Consider the following 22,587-nt stretch of genomic DNA (forward strand, 5'->3'; position numbering starts at 1 on the left):
AGGGGAGATGAGCGAGGTCAAGTCACCTGCTGAATGTAACTCAGCAAGTGGCGGAGCTGGGATTTGAACCCAGGACTATGTGGCTCCATCGGTGACACCCACAACCACTGCCCAGTACTGGCTCCCCAGGGGGACTGTATATCACGGAGGAAGGAGGTCAAATCTTGAAGTGTCAGGCCTCCTGCAAATCCCAAACTTGAGGGCAAAAGCGAGGAAGCCTGTTTGTCCCCATTTTGCAGGTGGAGGAACTGAGGCTTGGAGTCACTTGCCCAAGGTCACACAGAGCAGAGGTGACAAGAGTCTGAATTTGAGCCCAGGTCTTCCTGACTCCAGAATCTGTACTGCTAACATCTGAATGCTTAGCATTTCTGGGCGTGTCCTGAATGTTTAATTTCAATATTTGTGAATTAAGATAAGGTTTTTCAGCTCTCTGCTTCCAGGAAAAAACCTCTGTCTCTCTAGGAAGCAAGAGAAACAGCCAGGCTCTTCTCGAGAGGATGCAAAGTAAAAAGTCAGGAGGAAAAGAGAGAAGGTGAGAGACGGGGAAGAGGGCAGCCCTGGTAGCACAGAGAGGAGGCTGGGAACGCCAGGCTGTGAAGTCAGACTACAGGCTGGACAGGTGTAAGCCATCAGCACCCTCCTTTGACACCAAGGGAAACTGAGGCCCAGGGGAGCAGCCCCAGGTGAAGCTGTGGGTTAAATCCACTCCACATGCCTCCACTAATGGAGATCGTTGGAAGACTTGTGTGTCCTCCAAGCAGCACGGAACCTAAATAATACGTTTGCCCGAGTTGTCTTCTAGGAACTTGGAGTCAGCTGTGTGTAGTTCGAGCTGAGCCGGTTAAGACTGGATGGGACCACCCACCCTTCAACTGGGATGGGCGAGGGCCCCTTTGAACTTGCCCAGGCCTGTAGCTTAGTTACAACTGCGTAGAACTATCACAGCTATTTCCGATCACCCTTCCCCACGCTCCCCACACCTGGAGCCGCCCTGCTGCTTTGCTATTCATCCCATAAACACCCTGAGCCCCTTGCTTTGGAGGAGGCAGATTGGAGATTTGTTCTCTCACCTCCTTTCTTGACTGCCTCGCAAGAAATCTTCGAACCCAAGCTCGTGTGCCCAATGCACGGTGAGGCCAGCCAAGCCAGAACGTCGGAGGTTGGAGCAGAGGAAGGTTTACTGCAGAGCCGAGCAAGGAGAATGGGCGGCTCATGCTGAAAACATCCCAACTCCTGTTGGTTTTCAGGGAAGAGTTTTTAAAGGAAACCTTTGTGGGGAGGCCTGCAGGGTGCACGCCTTTCTTCTGATGGGTGCACAGCGAGGTGGTCCAGGGACCCTGTGCTCAGTGTGAAGCCCCATCCTCCGCCGGGTGGGGGCCTTCGTTCCTGTAGAAGAACCAGAGGTGTGTATCCCTTGAGGAGGAGCTAGGACTCTGATTATCGCACTATCGTTTCTTTACTGAGCCTCCTTTGTTTCTGCATTCCCTTCTTCCTCTAGGGAACGTCTAGGAGGCTGAAACCTTTTTCCTACACATAAGAAATGAGGGACACGGAAAGGCTTCTGGACCCAGGAGGGCTGTCTTTGCTGCACATCTCGGCATCTCAGCGTTTTGGCTTTTGTGTGTCAGGCAAGAACCTGGTTTGGGAGCAGATTTGGGGGACCATCCAGGAGGTAAGTCCAAACACACCTATTACCTGTGACTCGTCAGCCCCTCACTGGTGCTGGGAGCCTGTGGACGCGTCCCAGCAGCTCCCAGTCTGATCGTGTCAGGGACCCTCCCCTGGATCTCCCCAGTGAGGTGCCACTGACCTTTGGTGCTTATTTTTGTTTTGCAACAAAGAGATGGTTTGGGGGCTTGGGAGTTTGGAAGACATCTTTGGGGTGATTAATCTCGTTAAAGAAACACACCTGTGCATGGATTGTCTTTGCAGTGATCACCCAGTCATGGGCTGGAGGCCCACCTGGTAGGATTTTGGAGCCGACATAAAAGACTCACAGCTACCAGGTACTCCATACCTGGGTGAAAGGCCTGGGGCTCTGGGTTTTGGTCTTGTTTGTTCTGGTCTGGTCTTATCTATGTCCGTCTGTCTGATGGCCCTGTTAAAGGTGGGCTATTGGGGACTGAGCTTCTTGGTGCCTGTAGCAAGGACCCTTAGAAAGATTTTGTTGCTGTAACCACCTGGAAGCAAAGCCCCTCCAAAATGAGAAATGTTAACTCAAGTCCCCTGTGCAGCCCTCTGGCTGCATTCTCCCAAATTGGGAGACTTTGAGTAATGGATCCATGGAAAAGAAAAAACTGGTTTGTTTTGTTTGTTTAGTGACACTGCACGGCCACAATATCCTTCAGACTCCGGAGCAAAATGGTCTGAAAAAGAATCCTTAAATTACAATTCTGCAACTAGATTTAGTTTGTAAATGGGAAGAAGAACGGGATGAGCTGCATTATATACAGTCTCTGATGTTGTATCAGAATAAACCTATGCAGAGGAGATACAGGGTTATGGTCCAGCAGGAAGGGGAGACAGAGAAACCTCTTCTGCCTGATTCAAACGCAGGGAGGACCACTTGCTGTGAAGTCAGTCAGACACTGCGACTGCTCCTTCTCTATCCCCAGACGATGGTGTTCCTGCTTTTTCATGGCCAGAGTCTGAGCCAGAGCCTCAGGCTCGAGTTCCGCCCCCTGGTCTCCAAGAGTCAACAGATAGGAATGGTCTCCCCCTCCCGTACCTGCCAGGGAGCTACCCCAGCTCGGGTGGGGCAATCTCCCTTAAGCTGAGTCCCCACTGGGGGTGTGGATGCTGAGCCTGGGTAGCCTGTGAGACGGATATGGGTCCACTCTCCCTTTTCAACTTCAGATGTATTTAATTGGGAGAACCATATGCCAGCTTACAGAGACGGCCCAAAGAGAATGGAAGATCTTCTTTCACCGATCTTTGCAACCCCCAACCCAACCTGGGCCGCTGTTCAAAATTCCCTGTGGTTAGGTCCAGTGGTTAGGGCGCTCCGCGCTCCCACTGCAGAGGGCACAGGTCCCATCCCTGGTCGGGGAACTAGGACCCCACGTGCCGCGCAGCATGGCTCCCCCCCCCACCCCAGACAAAAGGTTCAGGCAAAGTTTATGAAGTACCCTCCTCACTTCAGAAGGACATAGAGTGGTGCTGGATAAAGCCACGGGAGAGGCAGATCAGCTGCACACGGAAATCGCTGGTAACCCAGTATGAGCCACGGCAAGTGTACCAACAGCAGACCCCAGTTGGGAGGTGAATGCTGGGGATGGGCTAGAACTTGAACGTCATGGAGACTGCATTCTTGGAGGGTTGCCAAGAGGGGCGCCAAGCCAAAGAAGCCTCAGTGAAGTACAGGAGGTAAAAAGGAAACCGAATGAGGATCTTCCAGAATTTCTAGACTGGATCTTTAAAGCCTACAGGCAATATACAGGTATAGACCCTGAGGCTCCACCGAATTTAAAGATGGCTAATATAACTCATATTGGTCAGAGCACCCCTGATATACAGAGGAAATGACAAGAGGTGGAAGGGGCTTTAGGGATGCCTATGTCTCATCTTGTTGAAATTGCCTTCAGAAGTTTTCATGGAAGGGACCAGTTCAGGAGAAAAGGGAACAACGGAGAATAAAACTGGCCACTCCACTGGTGACTGCCTTGACACAGGGAAGAGCCGGACCAAATGGATGACCCCCCACGAGGGACTCAGCAAAAGGTAAGAGGCCCCAAGCTCCCACTTGAATGGTGCATCCGATAGTGGGACCCCACCAGCGTGCATATTGTAAACAGGAGGGACCCTGGAAAAGCGTCCCATCCTCAGTAAGACTTAAAGGTAAACAGTTGGTGTGCCAGGTGATGAAGAATGACAGAGGTTGATTGACATATATACACTAATATGTATAAAATGGATAACTAATAAGAACCTGCTGTATAAAAAAATAAAATTAAAAAAAAAAAAATGACAGAGGTTCTTCTAGATCCCATCGAGTCCATCAGTATCTCGCATGTGGAGCCCCGGATGGCTGTGCCTGTGTGGGGAATCAGCCTTTGGATTTTCCGATTGATACGGGGACCACTTACTTTGTCTTAAACACCTGGCCTTCCAAACTTTCTTCTGAGACTGTTAGTGACTGGGGTGATGGGCGAAACCTTGAAAAAGCCCCTTCTCCAGTCACTAGACCGTCAGATGGGGAAACCCGTCTGAAGCACGGCTTTCTACGCATGCCTGAATGCCCCATTCCCCTTCTGGGACAAGACTCACTAAATGCCAGGGTTACCTTTGCATCTGGGCAAATAGACATTCATGTACCCCCTGAGCAGGCTCGCCCACTGCAGACTCTAGTGTTCCAACCCCAAAAGACAGCCTGTGACCATTCCGGAAGAGATACTGCAGAAGGGGAGCCAGGAGGTGAGAGGGGATGGGGGTCCTGGGAAGAGAGCAGAGACTGCTACGCCTAAGACATTCACCCAGTGATCCCTAACCCGTACACCCTGCTCACTACTTTGTCTGGAGGCTTTTGTTCGTTTCCCATATTGGAGTCGAAGGATGGCTTTTTTTTTTTCTTTTTGCATACCCTTGGGTTCTGACTCCCAAGAGTTGTTTGTTTGCAGATGGGAAGGTCTAGATACAAGAGTTAAAAAACAGTACTCCTGGACACTGCTTCCTGGGGGGTGGGGGGATGGTTTAAAAATTCCCCCACTATGTTGGGAGAAATCCTGGCAAAAGATTTGAGGGAGCTTCCACTAAGGAAGGGATCCCTGCTCCAGTATTGTGGATGGTCTTTTGATTTCCAGTAAGACAGACACCTAGGACCAGAATACAGTGTTGACTTTGAACTTCTTGATTGAAAGAGGCTATCATGGGTCCAAAAAAAAGGCAGAGTTCTCAGCCCTCTGTTAAATACTTGGGTTCTGAACTCTCACAAGGATAGAGAGACTTGCTCCCCGATAGAATGGAAACTCTAGACCCCCGGGGATTCCTGGGGGTGGCCGGGTTCTGCCCCATGTGGATCCCCAACTTTGGACTCATAGCAGAACCCCTTTTAGGAAGCTCTTAGGGGAGACGAGGAACCTCTAGACTGGAATCTTGGAAGAATAAACATCTGGAAAACCAGCTCCATCCTCACTGGACCAGACCTTATGAGGAACATGATGGGGAAACAGAAACCATGCTTTTGCTGCAGAAGAAAAACTGCAACCAAGATCATCCAAACCTTGGCTGGTTCCAGACCCCCAACAGTGACTCCTCCAAGGGGGCAGGTGAACCCCTTCATGGATCTTAAGTTTCTTTTCAGAAAGAAGCTGCAAGAAGGAAATCCAGGTGAGTGGGATTGCTGCAGTGGTGGCTTTGGTAATTCTCAGAAGGCAATTTAAATAACTTGTTAGATTACCAGAATGATTGTTCTCTTTTGTTATGCCTTCTCTTGGCTTCTAACCTCCCAGGCTTGGAAGGACAATTCAGTGATTACCTACTTTTGCCAAAGTTTGAGAAGTGCTAATCCCTGTAGCTGCTGGACTTGTGATCCAAAACCTTTTTTCTGTATTGGATCATTCTGTATTGGATCCCTTGACTGTGCCTGTCATTAATTTTTTGACTTTCCCTATCTTCACTGTGTCTTCAGATGTAACATATCAGATTAGGCTAATAGAATTTCCTGTCCCCTGTTTTTTCTTGACTAAGCTGAAATTTGGTCCTCTCCTCATGTCCTTGGATTTTTAAAGAGCTGGTGTCTACCCCTGGCAAGGTTCTACTTTGTCAGGATATTGTAGAAACTGTACTTAATTTTCCCAGGCTATGTCCCTTCCATATTTAATATCTAAGAATGTCAGATGTCTGACATTCTGTGTGCCCCCCTCAGGGTACATCTTCGTCTGTGGTTTCAGTTACCAATCTTGGGCTTATAAGTGCCTTGACAGCTGGTGTGTAGGTAGTAATTGTTTATTAAAATCAAAATGTTAACTTGAATCCAGGGATAAGAGAATATTTTCGAGTGAGTACTAAGCAGTTTGATTCCACAAGCTGCACCTCTTATCAGCAGGAAGTAGCCAGAATGGTTTTTGCCTTTATTCCTCAAGATTAAGGAATGATCAAAAATAGGGGGAACTGCCACCGTGAGTTAAATCCATTTCACCTGTTTCCACTAAGGTTGTGTAAGACTTGCCTGTCCTCCAAGCAGCCCATAGCTAAACAATAAGGTATTTGACCAAGTTGTTGTCTAGGAACTTGGAGTCAGCTGTGTCTCGTTCAGCTGAGCTGGTTGAGACTGGATAGGACCACCCACCATTCACCTGGGAGTGGGCAGGGGTCCATCCACCATTCACCTGGGCATGGGCGGGGGTCCGTCGGTGACCTTTTGAACCTGCAGAGGCCTGTAGCTTACGCCTGTGCAGGATAATTATCACACCTTTTTCCAATCACCTGCCCCCTGCTCCCCATGCCTCTGCCCTGCAGCTGTATTCTTCATCTCCTAAATACCCGGAGCCCCTTGCCTTCAAGGAGAGGCAGATCAGAGATTTGTTCTCCTGTCTCCTTGCTTGGCTGTCTTGCGAATCAGTCCTCTTCGTTGCAAACCTCAGTTTCTCAGCATTTTGGCTTGCTGTGCATCGGACAAGAGGAGCTTACTTTGGTGTCAGGCCTTCTGCAAATCCCAAACTTGAGGGCAAAAGTGAGGTAGGCTGTTTGCCCCCATTTTACAGATGGGGAAACTGTGACTCGCTCAAGGGAACACACAGCCAAGGTGACAAAGTCTGAATTTAAGCCCAGGTTTCCCTGACTACAGAATCTGTACTGCTAATATATATTTTTTTAACTCATGTACTGTAGCATTTCTGGGCGTGTCCTGGATGTTTAATGTCAATATTTGTGAATTAGGGCTTCCCTGGTGGCGCACTGGTTGAGAGTTCACCTGCCGATGCAGGGGACATGGGTTCGTGCCCCGGTCCGGGAAGATCCCACATGCCGCGGAGCGGCTGGGCCCGTGAGCCATGGCCGCTGAGCCTGCGCTTCCAGGGCCTGTGCTTCACAATGGGAGAGGCCACAACAGTGAGAGCCCCAGGTACCGCAAAAAAAAAAAAAAAATGTGAATTAAAATGGAGCTTTTAGTTCTCTGCTTCAAGGAGAAAACTTCTCACTGTCGACTGAAAAACAAAACATACAACCTGAAAGTTGAATTGTTCTTGTTCAGGGACATTACTGACGACTGCAGAGTCCTCTCAACTCTGAAGAACTGTTCCAAAGAGGTAAGGGAGGAGCCAAGATATGAGTTTTTGCGGGGGGGGGGGGGGGCGGGGGAGGGGGTTGGAGGTGCAGTTGAACACTCAGAAGATTACTGCTAATCACAAAAAGCATCTCAAGTGAATGAGTTTAGTGCCTTTCTATAAGAAGATGGAAGAATGTAGGCTCATTGAAATTGTTCCTTTGATATGCATCTTAATTATCTAGGACCAGTATCCTGTTTTTTTCCATCTTGAGTTCCACCTAGGGCACACAAACCCTCTGGGCAGCTGCAACGTAGGATGGCTTGAGGGATGGCCATAATCCATTGTCTACCAGAATGGCAGGCAAAGTTCTTTGCTTGCCGAAATGGCAGGCAACATTCTTTGCCCACACCGGGAAGCAAGAGAACCAGCCAGGCTCTTCTCAAGAGGATGTAAATTTAAAAGTCAGGAGGAAAAGAAGGTGAGAGACGGGAGAAGAGGGCAACCCTGGTAGGACAGAGAGGAGGCTGAGAACGCTGGGTGTTAAGTCAGACTAACAGGGTGGACAGCTGTAAACCATCAGCATTCTCACTTTACACCTAAGGAAACTGAGCCCCAGGGGACTGCGAGAGGGGCCCGCGGAAGGAAGAAACTTAAGGGAAAGACAGTTGGAACTTCGAGTTTTCAGGCCGTACCCAGAGCGCCCCAAAACCGCATAGGCGGGGATTTTCCGCACCTGGGGCTCCCGCTTGTCGCTCACGCCCCGCCTCTCCTATTGCTTATTGGTCCTTTCGGGCACGAGACCAATACAGGAGTCAGCCAATGGGAGTGGCCCACGGCGCGTCTTTCCCGGGAAAGCGGAGGCAGAGCGGGAACCCGGAAATGCGAGGCGCAGACAAATTGAGGAAGCCAATACGCTGCGAAGAGGATGGCGGGCCGGCCAATGGAGAGTCGCCGAGGGCGGGGCCACGGGCTGACGGCAAAGGTCTCCGGAGCCGGCGGCTAGCCGAGACTGCGAGTGCTGAGAAGGCGACAGCAGAGCAGGGCCCGGTAGTGGCGCGAGGTGAGGAGAGGGTGAGCCGGGAAGGGTGCAGCGAGCCCTGGGTGGGGTTCGGAAAGCGGCGGCTTCTCAGAATGACCTTAGTCCAGTGTCCTCGCCTCTTGGAGCCTGTTTCCCCCTTCCTAGCTAGTGAGGGCTGAGAGATTCGTGCCCCCAGAACGCTCGTCCTCCTCGGGAGAACTCCAGCCCCGCCGAGGAGCCCGCGCCGACCACCTGGACGAAGCAGTGACCCACACCCTCTTCCGTACCTCCCCATTAGAGCTCGTACTGCGCCTTTTCAGATGTTCTGTATCAACCGGCCAGGCTCCCCCAGAAACCTTATCAGTCAGTCCTGGGTCTTGGTCCAGTACCAGGAGCAGACGGGATCGGGTGCTTGGGCCCTGGTTATGATAAAAGAGGTGAAGACCTGGGTACTCTGGACCCAGGTGCACTGGGAATTCGTTCCCGAATGCCGCCGTTTATTCCCTGCAGGTTGTCTGGGAATTGACTTGCTCTCTGTGTATCAGTTTCTCTCGTCTGTAAAGTGGAGCCTAGGGGCTGCTTTCCTCCGTGAGGTGGTGAGGGGTAAGTGAGATAAGGCATTGCTAGCACTCAGCTCAATGCCCCGCACACCGTAGTTGCTATTGTTAGTATGATGGTGTTTGCAGACCCGATCCCTCCACTCCCACTGCCAGCCCCAAGCACCTGCTCATTGTCACAGAAGGCAAGTGGTCACCCCCTCTGGCCCACAACCTGAGTTCCTCTTGAGATGCTCAGACTGCCCTAACTCTAGGCGGGATGCCTCCTGGACAGGCCAGGAAAAGGCGGCCAGAGCGGGGAACAGCATTGTGGCTAATACCAAGGTGAGGGCAGGAAGAGCTGACTGCCCAGGTGGCAATAAATCAGGCCTTCAAACAGTTGTACTTACCAAAGAATGAGCCTCAGAACTACCTTAGCTGTTCTGGACATGTGTGTTATGTGTCTAGGGCACCCAGTGTTTGGGGTCAGGGGCCACAGATTTATGCTTAAGTGGGGAGGCTTTTGAGCCATAACCCAAGGCCGTCACTTGCTCACTGGGTGACTCTGGGCAAAGGCCTTCACCTCTCTGAGCCGGTCTCCGCTGGAGAATGGGGCAGCCTCAGTTCCTGTTGAAGATTGCAGGAGGGTACGTGTGAGGTCCTTAGGGTTTAGCACAGGGTCTGGCACGCAGTAGGTGTTTAATAGCAGTTGGGTGGCAGCACTGTTTTTCAGTCACACCGCCCTGGAGGCAGCACCTAATCCTTGCCTCACCCCCACCCCCTGGTCACAGTGAATTAAGAACCGTGGGGTCTCCAAGCCTCCCCTGAAGCCAGAAATGTGTCATCAAGGTATCGGTTCCCCTGCTTCACCTCCTGCAACTCCTGGTTCCTTGCAGATCCTGCCACTGTGGACATGTGCAAGGGGCCCACCCCTGGGTCCAGATGACACTCATGTCGATGGCTTCAGTGATGGCAGTGACTGAACCAAAATGGGTCTCAGTCTGGGGCCGCTTCCTGTGGGTGATACTGCTGAGCATGGCGCTGGGCTCCTTGATGGCCCTGCTGCTGCCGCTGGGGGCCATGGAGGAGCAGTGTCTGGCTGTCCTCAAAGGCTTCTACCTGCTCAGGAGCAAGTTGGACAGGGCCCAGCCTACTGTCACCAAGTGCACCAGACCATCCACGGAGCTCAGTGTCACCTCCAGGGATGCAGCACCGCTGGTGGTCAAGACCAAGGCCTCTGCAGGTAAGACTGGCCATCTCGCCTCGACGCTCGTGAATCCCACAGGTGTTTAGAGGGCCAGCTATGTCGTGTGTGCGGGGTACAGGGTCAGCCCTGAGCTCCTAGCCAGACAAGGTGATAGGTGGCTGAGATACATGTGGTGATACGGAAGCAGAGGGAGCCGTAGGAGCACACAGGAAGGCTCCCTGGAGGAGGGGATGCCTGAGGAGAGACCCAAGGGAAAAAGGTTTGAGGGGAGAGTGTTCCAGGCAGAGACCACAAGGTAGGAGAGCCCTGGGCACTTGAGGAACTAAAAGAAGTCTAGGAGGTGTGGCTGGCACTGGGCGTGGGAGGGCCAGCAGAAAAGGGCCAGAGGTACCGCAGGGTCCAGTTGAAAACCAGGGCCTAAAGGGGCAGGGGTGGAGGCAGGGGGAAGAAGGGACCCGCACCTCCAGAAGAAATCACCAGAAAGGCTGCGAGCTGGAGCAGAGGTAGGGGAAGCCCGCCTGACAGGAGCTGCGGCCGTAGGAGAACACAGCCACTCAACGACGGCAGGTCAGAGGAGGGGGCCAAGGAGCCCGGCTGCTGCCCCCACGGTAGAGAACGGCTCTGGGGCTGAGTGGACAGCGACCAGCACAGGGCCCCACTGGGCTGTAGGAAACAAACCTGTCTGCACATACAGGTATGGGAAGGGCATGTACAACATGGCTGGATAGAGCCCCCTGAGGCCATTGAGAAGACCAGCTGTCAGGGGTGACGCCGCCCCTGAACGTCCTCTGACCCACACCTCTTTGACTCTTTTCTAGCCAGCAAGTTAGAAGCTAAAGCAGCTTTGAACCAAGCCCTGGAAATGAAACGCCAGGGCAAGCGGGAGAAAGCCCACAAGCTCTTCCTGCACGCCCTCAACATGGACCCGGGCTTCGTGGACGCGCTCAATGAGTTCGGCATCTTCTCAGAAGAGGACAGGGACATCATCCAGGCTGACTACCTGTACACCAGAGCACTGACCATCGCGCCCCACCACAAGAAGGCGCTGGTCAACCGCGACCGCACGCTGCCGCTGGTGGAGGAGATTGACCAGCGGTACTTCAGCATCATCGACAGCAAAGTGAAGAAGGTCATGTCCATCCCCAAGGGCAACTCGGCACTGCGCCGGGTCATGGAGGAGACGTACTACCACCACATCTACCACACAGTGGCCATCGAAGGCAACACTCTCACCCTCTCAGAGATCAGGCACATCCTGGAGACCCGCTACGCCGTGCCGGGGAAGAGCCTGGAGGAGCAGAATGAGGTCATCGGCATGCACGCGGCCATGAAGTACGTCAACACGACGCTGCTCTCCCGCATCGGCTCTGTCAGCATCAGCGACGTGCTGGAGATCCACCGGCGGGTGCTGGGGTACGTGGATCCCGTGGAAGCTGGCCGCTTTCGCACGACCCAGGTCCTGGTGGGCCACCACGTCCCGCCCCACCCTCAGGAGGTGGAGAAGCAGATGCAGGAGTTCATACAATGGCTCAACTCGGAGGACGCCATGAACCTGCACCCGGTGGAGTTTGCGGCCCTGGCCCACTATAAACTCGTCTACATCCACCCCTTCATCGACGGCAACGGCAGGACCTCGCGCCTGCTCATGAACCTCATCCTCATGCAGGCGGGCTACCCGCCCATCACCATCCGCAAGGAGCAGAGGTCCGAGTACTACCACGTGCTGGAGGTGGCCAACGAGGGCGACGTGAGGCCGTTCATCCGCTTCATTGCCAAGTGCACGGAGACAACCCTGGACACCCTGCTCTTTGCCACCACAGAGTACCCTGTGGCACTGCCAGAGGCCAGACCCAACCACTCTAGGTTCAAGGAGACGCTGCCTGTGAAGCCCTAACGCTCTAAATCCTCCCTTGGTGGCAAAGGATGTCCCGGGGGGGAATAAATCCAAGAAACTCAGCAATTCTAGAAACCTAGTCATCTCCCAGAGTAAAAGAAGATGGGTAAGAAACCTAAACATTCTTTACCTCCAAATGCTTCTTTAAAGAAGAAAACTAAGTTATTAAGCCTTGTCCCTAAGATAACTTATAATTGAGCCCAGTTATTTATTTTCCTCAGAGCTGGTTAAATGTGTACTGTCTGTGCTGGTGGCCCCGATCCTTGGGGTGGCCCCAGCAGGCTTTGGGGGCATCAGTGCTCCTTGTGTGACCAGAACACAGGTGCTGGAGCAGAATCTGCACTGAGGTGGGGGAGGTGTGAGATGAGGTCCGGAGGAGTAACCCCTTGCAGCCCTTTCTGGAACCGGCCGCGAGGGTCTGTGACTACCTGAGAGAAGTCCGCACGGCTGAGGAGAACCCGGTCGCAGTTGTGAGAAGTGACTGAAAGCTTCCTTTCGTACAGGCGTTGGCTCCCCTACCAAGAGGTTAGTGTTGTAACTAATCCTTACCGGTAGAGCAAATTTGAGATATGAAATGAACGTTTACAGTATATCTAGTTAGATACCTCGCTTATTTCGAGGAAGGTTCTTTGAGCCATAGTTTGCAAACTCCGGTACCAGAGGCTGTTACTTCGCCACGTCGGCCGTTTCTCTAATTAAGAACAGGGGCGTGGCTATCCTGGGTGCTTTGTATTGATGTTTCTCACATCTGCAGCAATTCAGACCAGATGTTTCAGTCTAAAGGTTCTTCTGGGTTTGTCACCTAACAATTAAATCCTGCTGCAAATCTGAAGACAGACGCCTCGTCAGTACCCAACAAGCATTTGTGAGGAGTCAGAGCGCCTGTTCACAGGAGCTGAGAACACTTTTGACCACAGCCAGGATGCGTCCCTTTAATCCACTCACCTGCCCCACAGCCACTGTCCCCTCAGGGAAGCAGAGCAGATTGCCTTGGAGTGGCCTTATGTTCCTAGCAACTTGTTAGAAGATAAACTGTTACATGTAACTAAAGCCAAGCTTCCAAGTTGGCTGCTGCTGCTTAGTCTGAAGGAGCACGGAGTAATTTTCTGAAAGATTAGTAAGTGAAAAGATGTATGAAATGGCCCCAAGTGATAGTTATTCAAACCTTGATAAAAAATATTTTTGTATTTGTATGCTGCCATAAGGTATTTCTTAAACCTTAACTCTTCTAATCGTCTTGCTCTTTATAAGCACACCAAGGAAGCCTGACAGAAGTGCTTGCTTTGTACCAGAGGGAGAAATTTGCACTTTAGCTATGTGAAGGGTATTATTTTAACAAATTACTAATAAAGTATTTTGTTACATAAATGCCTGAGACTTTGCTACCTTATTCAAGAGATGTTCCCACCCATCTATCCTAAGGGGGAAGGAGGGATTCTTTCAGAACTTTAGCGGTATTCTTTATATTGTTCTGGGAGAAAAATAGATCCAAGATGGTAATTATTTCAACAAGACACCGAGACAGAACTGGTTGGTTACGTTGACAGGGATGTATCGCTGATCTTGCACTAAGACACGAGTAGCTGAAATGGTTTTTCATGTATCTATTTACCATCAGTTTTTCCCCCCCAGGACTACATAAACCCACTCCTACGTTTCTGAAAATCTATTTCTAGAACAGTCAACACCCTGCACCTGAATCGGGTCCTGCTCGAGTCTGAAAGGTCCACCTCTGTAACAAGCCCCTGTGGACATCTGAGAGGGTGAGGTCAGATGTCCACCACGTGACCTGGATTACTAAGGAAAGGTCCATGGCCCCTTGGTCCCCAGCTGACCCACATCCTCTCACCCACAGAACGGGCCTCTCTGCAGGGAAGTGGATGGCCGGCCACCCCAGAGAACACAGGTTCTTCTGACTGCTCCACAGCCGCTGCTTGAATTCAAAAACACCTAACGTTCTGTGCAGAAGATAAAGATGAGGTACAGAGAACCTATCAATTAAAAAACTTATTTACAAAACAACATGAAATTGGAGATCTGCCTGGATGGTTGATAACATTAAGGTATTACTGCTAATGTTTCTAGAAATGATAAAAACCAAGGCCTTTAAGTCCTTAGAGATACGTGCTACAGTATTATTAGGTGACTATCCCTCCAGAACACAGGATACAAGAGGGGCAGGAGGTGGAGATGAAGACGGGCTATGAGCTGAGCAATGCTGAAGCTCGATGACAGGCACACGGGGCTTAGTTTACTACTTATCTGTTTCAATTGTTAAGTTAAAAAATATAGGAAAGCCTGAATGATGCATAAAACCTTTAGAAACAGATAAATGAGCTGATTTTCATGACATAGGAAAGAATTCCGATTTTTTTCCCCAGAGTGCCTTTTATAAAGTCAGTTTCCCTACTGAACTGCTCACTTTCAAAGCAATAAATACTGGATAAAAGATGTGGGTAAAAAAGCTTGAAAGCTGTTAAGTGCCAAACTGCTGTAAACTGAAGTTTAAAACCGAAGATATCACAGCAGAAATGGTTTAAATCAAAGTGCCAAGCGGATTTGACCTACAAAAGTTCTATTTACACACCCATTAGGTAAACCAAGGTACACCCATTTCAAAATACATATTTGAATGCACATCTGAGTACCTTTCGACAAGAAGTTTTTAAGAGAACTTCAGTTTAATAAACAAAGCTAAATGGGGAGAATTTAAGTTTGCACTTGACAATGCTATTTAAACAAAACCATAGGGCTGAAACTCAGTATTTAGACAAAGACACAGTTCACTAGTCACTAGGCAAAGAAAAACGTCCATAGCAGATGGCGCACAGAATTCCTATACAAATGTCACAAGTATTTTGCTTTTAGGAAACAAAACAGTGGGTTGACGTGTCATTTACAAATACGTAATATAAAAACGCACCGCCCCCGTGAACAAAAGCCCATCAGATGTTTTATGTGATGCCCCTTGCCCCACCCCTTTACTAAAATAGGCCATTCTGGTGAATTACTAACATCTGCCTTTCTGTCTTTTAAAAATTAAAAGAGTGACGGGCACATGTACTGTGCAGGGTGTAAGAGAAGTGTCTTATAAAAAGGGGACCAGAGGTGGCCAAAAATATTTGGACAAGGGGGGTCTCAAAACGGTGTGTTCGCGTTTCACATCTGTTTCTCACTCTTTAAGACACATCTTAGGAAACTGCACCCTGCGCCCAGCCTGTGGAGTGACCATTTTCATCCTCTCGCCCTCAATATGAGGGAGCACTTAAAGCCTCTTTTTTCCTTGGACACCCTTTTCCCGTCCTACCTAAACCAGAGCAAGCGTGTGGTCACAGGCACTGCACTGGGTCCTGCACAGCCAGGGCACAGCTGGGCACCGGGCGTCTTCCCGGCCAGCATCAAGTAAGGCATTTCCCTTCTCGCACAGTCCCACTCACTTTCTCAGAAGCAACTTGGCAAAGTCGGCATTGGACATCTTGGGTACCTCGGTGGCCGCCGGCGGTGGGGCAGGGCCGTTTTCAGCCTGGGCTGCGGTGGCGCTTGGGCGTTGCAGGGCGCGGGGCAGCAGAGAGAGCTGGGTCCTCCCCTTCCCCCGCCTGGAAAAGCAAACAATGCACGGACCTTCTGAGGCGACAATTGATGAAAATAAGCCAGGACGGTCTTAGATCACCGCAAGGTAAAAGGTGAAAAACAAAAACCAAGAAGGGTAATAAGACGAGCCCTGTTCTCCCTGACTTCGGCTATCAGGTAAAAATCACTTTAACCAACTTCGCCTTTTCCGCAATTTGGCGAGGGCCACGTCTGTGTAATACCGTCACACATAGGGTGGATAAAAATGGCTGTAAACTTGCAGACCTCACCAAATAACCTCGCACCCTGCTGCCTCATCCCTGTCGGGTGGGAACAGAGCTTCTATCTGGATTACAGGTGGAGATATAGATTAGCACGGCAAGCACATGGCTGTCAGGTATGGAACCTACACATGGATTCACCTGCCAAAGGGGACTTTAACGTAATCACTGTCTAAATAAATCAATCACCAGTGCAAACCGGCGAACACGAGAGAGGGTCCCACTTCCAGACTGGCCCTCAGCGTGGACTTGCTGCAGACACCCTGCCCTGGGAACGAGCGTGAGCGCCCCAGGGACGCCAGGCCCTGACCTCCCGTCTGAACTCACTGTGCTAAGGGGAAACTCGGTCACCGTGGTGCAGGCCAGGACGAAGTCTGCACCAACGAGCACACAGAGCACACAACACTTACGCTCCGTAGATCTGCCGCGGCACCATGGCGCCCCCTGGGGCTTTCCTTGCCTCTGGCTTCTCCGGAGCCTTCCTCTGAGGCGGGTTGCTGATAGCCACTTTGATGACGTTCTCTTTGATAGTCATGCCATCCATCTTCAGGACGGCCTGAGACGCCTGGGATTCGTTTTCGTACTCCACGTAGGCCAGGCCCTGAAAGTTTGCAAAAGCCCGGCCAGGTGAGTGCTGCAGGGCACAACCTCCTCCCTGAGGTCCACCGGCCGGTTCAGGGTGGGCCCCCGACCCTTGGGTTCCCTCCCCACCACCGCCATCCTTTGTCTATAGGTCTCACAGCCCTAGTCTCCCTCCCTATTTCTGCAACTAACTTCAGATAACTTTTTAAGTTCAGTGCATCTTGTGCTTGCTCCAGCCAAAAAAAGAAAGAGAGAGAGGGACCAGCATAAATCTAGCAAATGGATGAGGTGTCCTGGACACAGGTGAGCCCCGATATCCCTGTGCCTGGGGACGCCCTTATTCATATTCTTCAACTCTCGATTAACCTGGATAAACGGGACGGGGGTTGAGAGGTCAACCAAACTCTTCTTAAACTACTACTCAAAACGTCGTCAAGGATTTCACAAGAGATTGAGGGGACCGGAGAAGGGGAGGACGTGGTAAGGGGGAAGCCAGTGCAGGGACCTGGGGAGATGGCCAGAGGCCTAGTGAAAAGTGGGGTCCGGGCAGGAGGGAGGAGACTGCAAGGGGGGGCACCTCACCCCAAGGCCCCACAGCCTAGGAGCTGCACTGGAGCCCCTGCTAATTCGTGGTAGTTTTTCTTCAAACACCCTGTTCTTTTAAGTACAATGAGCCACATCAGGTTCATCTGACTCCAAATGGAAAAGGAGCCTAGCGCACCTATCCTTCTGTTAACTTCTCGTCTGCTTCCTAGTAGACAGATCAGAACCCACTCTAGAACCAAGTAACCTCTGAACAAAGGCTCGCCCAGACTCCGGGAGGCGACTGCCGTCTGCCCAGACGCTGACCTTGGGTTTGCCGGCCCGGTTGGTGACCAGCCGGATGTCCTTCACAGTGCCGTGGGCCTTGCAGATCTCTTCTAGTTCCTCTTTCGTGCAAGAGAATGGCAGGCCCGAGACGAACAGCTTGTGTTTCTCCAGGGCAGTGCTGTACCTGAACACCTACAGGGAGGAGTGGGGAGAGGAAATGATGACCCGAGGCCCAACCCAGCTCCCCACGACACAGGGTCAGGCCTCGTCCACAGGTCTGGCCCAGCCAGAGCCGGCTCCGGGTGCTGGGAACTGTCAACTCGCCCTGGGCAAGTCACTCAACTTCTCGAAGCTTCCACTTCCTCCTCTGTAAAATGGCAAGTGAAGCCACTTTTCCCAGAGCCTGGGTGACGACCCAATGAGGTGACATACAAAACACCTGGCACAGTCCCGTCACTCCTAACCCTCCAGCGGCAAGCAGCCATCACACAGTCCCTAACTGGACCGTCCTCTGTCAAGTAATGCCGGTTCGAAGTGACCCAGCCCCGAGTTGAGACCTCAGTGAACCAGAACAGAACTGACCCGGTTAACGCGGAAGTTTCGTTCTTAACAAATGTTCCACGTGTATTCTAAATATGAGTTGCTGCAGGAAAAGAGCGCTTACCCCGTCCTACCGCAACCCTACGTAAAGGCGTGCTTTATTCCACAAACCTACCTTGAAGTCTGGGTTTTTGCTCTTGTCCACACAGGGGGAGACAAACATTGGCCGCCCCTCAACGGTCTGCCGATCCAGCTCCAGGGCCTGCAGGGCCACCGCCTCCTCTTTAAACTCGACGTAGCAGTAGCCCCGGAAGTCGCCACGGTTGCTATAGATGGGGCGGACCTCGACCACATCCCCGCAGGCCTCGAAGAGCGGCCGGAGCGTGGCGGCAGGCTCCTGCAGGCCATAGGGCAGGTTGCTGACGAACACGGTGACGCCGTCCTTGCTGCTGTCGTGCAGCACCCTGGGCACATCCCTCCTTCGGGCGGCCGCCCGCTGCTCCTTCTGCTCAGAGGGAGGCTCTGCGGCCGCAGGGGCGCTGCTCCCAGAGAGGCCCGGGTCGGCTTCTGGGCCCAGCTCAGCTTCCCCAGTGGGAGGAACGCTGTTCTCCACCCTCCTGCGCTTGGAAGGCTGCTCTACAATAGGTCGGGAGAAAAGCAGTGACTATTAGTTAACTAACCCCTTCCTGTCAGTGTAAGCGGAGCAGCTGGCAGGGAAAGGGCTCTTCCCCCTATACGCCCCGCCCCCCACCGCCCTCTGCCAGGTCTCTCTTGACCCGCCTGACTCATCCCACTCCCTTCTGGGCCCCAGTTACATTCGTGTGAGGGGACGAACTCAGGTGCAAGTGATAACCTAAGTCCTCATCGGCCACGCTTAATCATATGAGAGGTCAGTGGGTCTCCAAGTTGGGCTGGCAAATCCCAAGGACCCCCATCCTAGACAGCCCAGGGCAGCAAGGGGAGGATAGAGCCTGGGGACCGCGTGTAAACAAGCACCTCCGGTGACACTGAAGTATGTGCTCCCCGGGGCACGCCTGGAAGCAGTACAAAGTGGTGCTACAGTTCCTACCCACGTTCACGATTGTCTTCTGTCCTTCAACAGAACTTAACATACTCCAACCCACTCTTCCCACTGCCTCCAGGGGGACAATACTGAAACCCAACTGGTGAGGGTCCCCTGCTTCCAGACCTTCCCATCAGTTTCCCACTGCCTTCCCGATGGAGCCTGACTGTGGCACGCTGCACTCCAGGGCACTCTGACTGGGCCTGCTGGCCTGCCTGCTGCCCCAGCCTCACCCACCCCAGCACCCAGCCCTCTGCCATGCATCAGGGCCCAAAGCCAGACACTTGCTGCTCGGAGAAAATGCCAGGCTGTTTTGTGCCCTGTGCTTTGCTGACCCTGGCTGGCTAGCCCCTTCCCTTCTTTGTCACACTCCTCCCCCAGATGCCAAGGTGCAGCATCACTTCCCCACAAAGTCTTTCCTGCAGGGCCTCTAGTGTTTTCCCTGGCCTCCACCATGATTCACACCTACATCTCCCCAAGTCCCTATTACACGTCACTGCGGTCACAGGTCCCGTTTGCCTTCCCCTGCTAAACCAGAAGCCCCAAAGCGCAGTGAGCTACCCACGATCATTTCTGAAGGCCCCAAAAAGACTCGGGGAGAAATTCTTAGTCAACTGAACAATGACTCCATTACTATTTCCCTCTGGTTGACAACTCTGAACTAGAAAAATGTTTAGTGTCCTTTAGTGTCTAGAGACAATTCTTTACCTTGACTGGTTTTGCTGAAACAAATCTGACCCACACCTGCCCACGCCTGAAATGCCAGGGGTGACAAACACTGGCTGGAAAATTCTACCTGTCAAAACCATCAGGTGGGGACAAGTAAGGCTGGTGTCACTGCAGGGCCCGGCTGCGGCGGCGGTGCGGGGCGCCAGGGCCTGAGGATAAGGCAGTGTCCATGCTCGGGGAGTGACGGGACAGGGTGGGGTGTGGGAGCCCACGGAGGGAGAGGAGGCACCACTCAGGAAAAGGGCGGTGGTGTCAGCAACAGGGTAGGGAGCGAGGCCCAGGGAGTGCAGGCAGGGGTGTGTCTGGCACAGGGCCTTGGAGTCAAGCTGGGGAAGACGGCACCCACGTAGAGGGCAGGCAGGGACAGGGAGGGTGGTGGGCACCTTGCAAGCAACTTATTCTCAAATGCAAGAAGGTTCTCCGTGCTGCTCTGCGCCCTGTCTGGAGCTCCGGGATGTCCCAGGTGACGTCCGACCAGGCCTCACCTTCCTCATCGTCGCCCCACTCTTTTTCATCATCCTCATCAGCTTTGCTCTTGTCCGAGCCTCTGGTCTTCTTCTTCTTTTTCAACGCTTTCTTCTCTGCCCGGGCCCTCTTCCGTTGTTCAACCTTTTCTTCCTCTTGCTGGGCGAGGGCTGCTTCCTTCTCTGCAGCCTGGAAAATCGGGATATGACGCATCACTGTACGTGGCGATTACATGAAGTCTACTGACTCGTGATGGAAGAGATGGGAGCACAGGGAGGATGGCCACCGCCCGGGAGAAGGGAGGCGACCAGGAAGAGGACGAGGAGGAGGGCTGCTCCCAACCTCCCCAGCCTCTTTAGGCTTCTTGGGAGCCGCATCTCAAGTCTACGGTATGTCTCACAACATCCCCATGAATGACTCACCAAAAGAAAGGAAAAAAAATCTATGAAACTGAGGCCCTGATTTATTTGGGGGTGTTCATGCTCCAATCGCTAGGCTAAGTATGTCAGGCTCCTTTTTTAGCTTCTTCGTCTATTCCAATAACCTTTAGGGCCAAAATTCCTGTTTTGGATTTGTATCTATCGTTGGGGCTAAAGTTTTAAGCCGATCTAAAAAGACAGGCTTAAATGTTGATTCAAACATTTCATAGTTAATACTCTGAGTAAAAGACATTTCTCAGGACGACCCCAAAGGTTCTGACAAGGAACATTCATACCAAACACAGTCAAAATAGTTTTCAGAGGTTCAAAGACTTGAAATAAAGAGCATCGTTACCTTAATTCTCTGCTCATTAACGCGAGCCAGTCGAGTTTCGGTTTTCTGAACAGCTATATCCCAATCTTCTAAAGTACCTTGAGAGGAAGAGAAGCAAACTTTCACTTCTTCAGATTTTGAAGGATATAATAATATAAAATTTTCTCACTGTCCCGCACCTCCAGAAGAAAGCTCTTCCATCGAACAGTAGCAACTGGAGAACCGGCTCCCCGTTTAAGAAGATTTCATTAGTATAGGTTTCAAGTTTCAGAATTCAAATAGTCCTTCCAGGTGTGTTTAGAACATCCGTTCTCTTTTAGAAAAGAGACTTGAAAACCAGAATAGGTTCTATTATGGGCTCTCTGTGGCAAAGATTATGAAAACATTCTAATGCAAAAGGTACAAGACACCTGTACTAAGACCGAAAGATTTTAAGAGCTCCTCAAATGAGAAATGCTGGGGTGTTTTCTTACTGTTGTTGCTGTTTGGGTGTCTATCTCCAGTTCTGAGGGGTTCATACCCCGAAATCCAGACTAACGCCCATGGAAACTCAACACTGAGGCTCTGAAATTCACAAGAGAGGCACACGTGACCAGGGAGCGCATTTCGCCGTGTGCCTCTCGGCGCTGTGCTGGAGCACAGTCTCTCCTGATTCCCAGGGAACCCTTGGCAACGCCTGCAGGTGGTTCTGGTGGTCAGGACTGGGGGCAGGAGAAGCGCTACTGGTACCTAGTGGGTAGAGGGAGGCCAGGGATGCCGCACACAACAGCCCCCACCAAAGAGAGCCTTGAGAGGCCTGCGCTAGAGCATCGTCACGGGCCCCCTGGCACGTGGAGTCTGAGGAGGGCTACAGGACTCGCCCCTCTCACTGGCGAGCACCGCGTGACGGTCGCATCAGAGAGGCCTACAGACCTGAAACCAAATGGCAAAAGGGACAGACCCCAAGCCAGAGGCAGCGCGCCGAGGTCCCCACCTTCTGTCCTCTCCATGGTGAGCAACACCTCACAGACGTGTTCTGGGTAGTCGCTGGTGCACTGGACGGCCCGGTGCAGAGCCTTCCTGCAGTGCTGAGTGTCACCGTGGGCCCTAAGGCGGAAAACACACAGTTGGGGACACCAGCACACAAAGCGGAAGGCGCAGAGGGAGGGCTGTCTTCACACAGCTAACATGCATCAAAGCCCACCGCTTCTGAGATGCCGTGCTCTTTGTGCTACTGATACTTTTAATGCTTTCTCCTTTTCCCAGAGAGCCCCTCTAGTCAAAAATGAAGGCTTTCTTCTAAGCCACTCTTTCCCTTAGCAAGTCAGTGCTAGTGGAACGCACTGGGGACAGTGGTCCTCAGCCAGGTGTTCTGCCTTTACTGCATTCACATGTGCAACACATGGGGCAATCCAAGAGCTGTGGGTGACTTGATAAAGTCCCTAGAGAAATTCTAGGACACGGTCCCACTCGAGGGGAGAGACACTGACAGAGGGGACTGTCAGATTTCATGCCTAAAGTCAGATCTTCCTACACTGACATGGAAATATATACTGCTCATCAGGATAGTATATCTAAAACAACATTCTGTTCATCCCAGCAGTTATGAGATACTTATGTTCTCATTTCTGTTTTAAAATTTTTTATAAATATACATAAACATTGTAAATACATATTAGGACACTCAGAAAAAATTTAGAGCAGCAGTTCAGACCCCTGAGGGTCTCTAAGACCCTTTCAGGAGGTCTGCAAAGTCAAAACTACTTTCATAATAATACCAAAGCATTTATTGGACTTTTTCCACTGTGTTGACATTTGCACTGAGAGTGCAAAAGCTGCAGTGGCTCTTAGCACAAATCAAGACAGTGCACACCTCGTTAATATTCTGTGTGACAAATGGGATGCACACATCAAAGCACCTCTTTATACCCAAGTACAGTGGCTGTAGCAAAGAA

At 51.6% G+C, this 22,587-nt stretch overlaps 2 protein-coding genes across 3 annotated transcripts in view; one reads left to right on the top strand and one right to left on the bottom strand.

Moving 5' to 3' along the window:
- The first annotated feature begins 7,375 nt into the window (after positions 1 to 7,375).
- On the top strand, positions 7,376 to 11,900 carry FICD (FIC domain protein adenylyltransferase). Its single transcript, XM_033408768.2, has 4 exons — positions 7,376 to 8,265; positions 8,734 to 8,826; positions 9,656 to 10,002; positions 10,785 to 11,900. The coding sequence occupies exons 3-4, from the start codon at positions 9,702 to 9,704 to the stop codon at positions 11,858 to 11,860; spliced, it is 1,377 nt and encodes a 458-aa protein (XP_033264659.1). The 5' UTR covers positions 7,376 to 8,265; positions 8,734 to 8,826; positions 9,656 to 9,701; the 3' UTR covers positions 11,861 to 11,900.
- A 2,605-nt stretch (positions 11,901 to 14,505) lies between these two features.
- Positions 14,506 to 22,587, bottom strand: part of SART3 (spliceosome associated factor 3, U4/U6 recycling protein) — a 33,654-nt gene continuing 25,572 nt past the window's right edge. For both annotated transcript variants that reach the window (XM_004281368.4, XM_033408766.2), the window contains exons 13-19: positions 21,627 to 21,739; positions 20,675 to 20,751; positions 19,921 to 20,089; positions 17,819 to 18,279; positions 17,143 to 17,295; positions 16,122 to 16,312; positions 14,506 to 15,456 (exon numbers count right to left, since the gene is read on the bottom strand). In XM_004281368.4, coding sequence (XP_004281416.1) covers positions 15,294 to 15,456; positions 16,122 to 16,312; positions 17,143 to 17,295; positions 17,819 to 18,279; positions 19,921 to 20,089; positions 20,675 to 20,751; positions 21,627 to 21,739 — 1,327 coding nt within the window. In that variant the 3' untranslated portion in view covers positions 14,506 to 15,293. The remainder of the gene's footprint in view (positions 15,457 to 16,121; positions 16,313 to 17,142; positions 17,296 to 17,818; positions 18,280 to 19,920; positions 20,090 to 20,674; positions 20,752 to 21,626; positions 21,740 to 22,587) is intronic.

The sequence above is a fragment of the Orcinus orca genome, chromosome 15 (assembly GCF_937001465.1).
Source record: "Orcinus orca chromosome 15, mOrcOrc1.1, whole genome shotgun sequence".
Lineage (NCBI taxonomy): Eukaryota > Metazoa > Chordata > Mammalia > Artiodactyla > Delphinidae > Orcinus > Orcinus orca.

Excerpts from the sequence above, each read along its gene's own strand:
- FICD (XM_033408768.2), top strand. The coding sequence starts at position 9,702 with ATGACACTCATGTCGATGGCTTCAGTGATGGCAGTGACTGAACCAAAA. Across the intron at positions 10,003-10,784 it reads CAAGACCAAGGCCTCTGCAG|CCAGCAAGTTAGAAGCTAAA; the intron begins GTAAGACTGGCC and ends ACTCTTTTCTAG.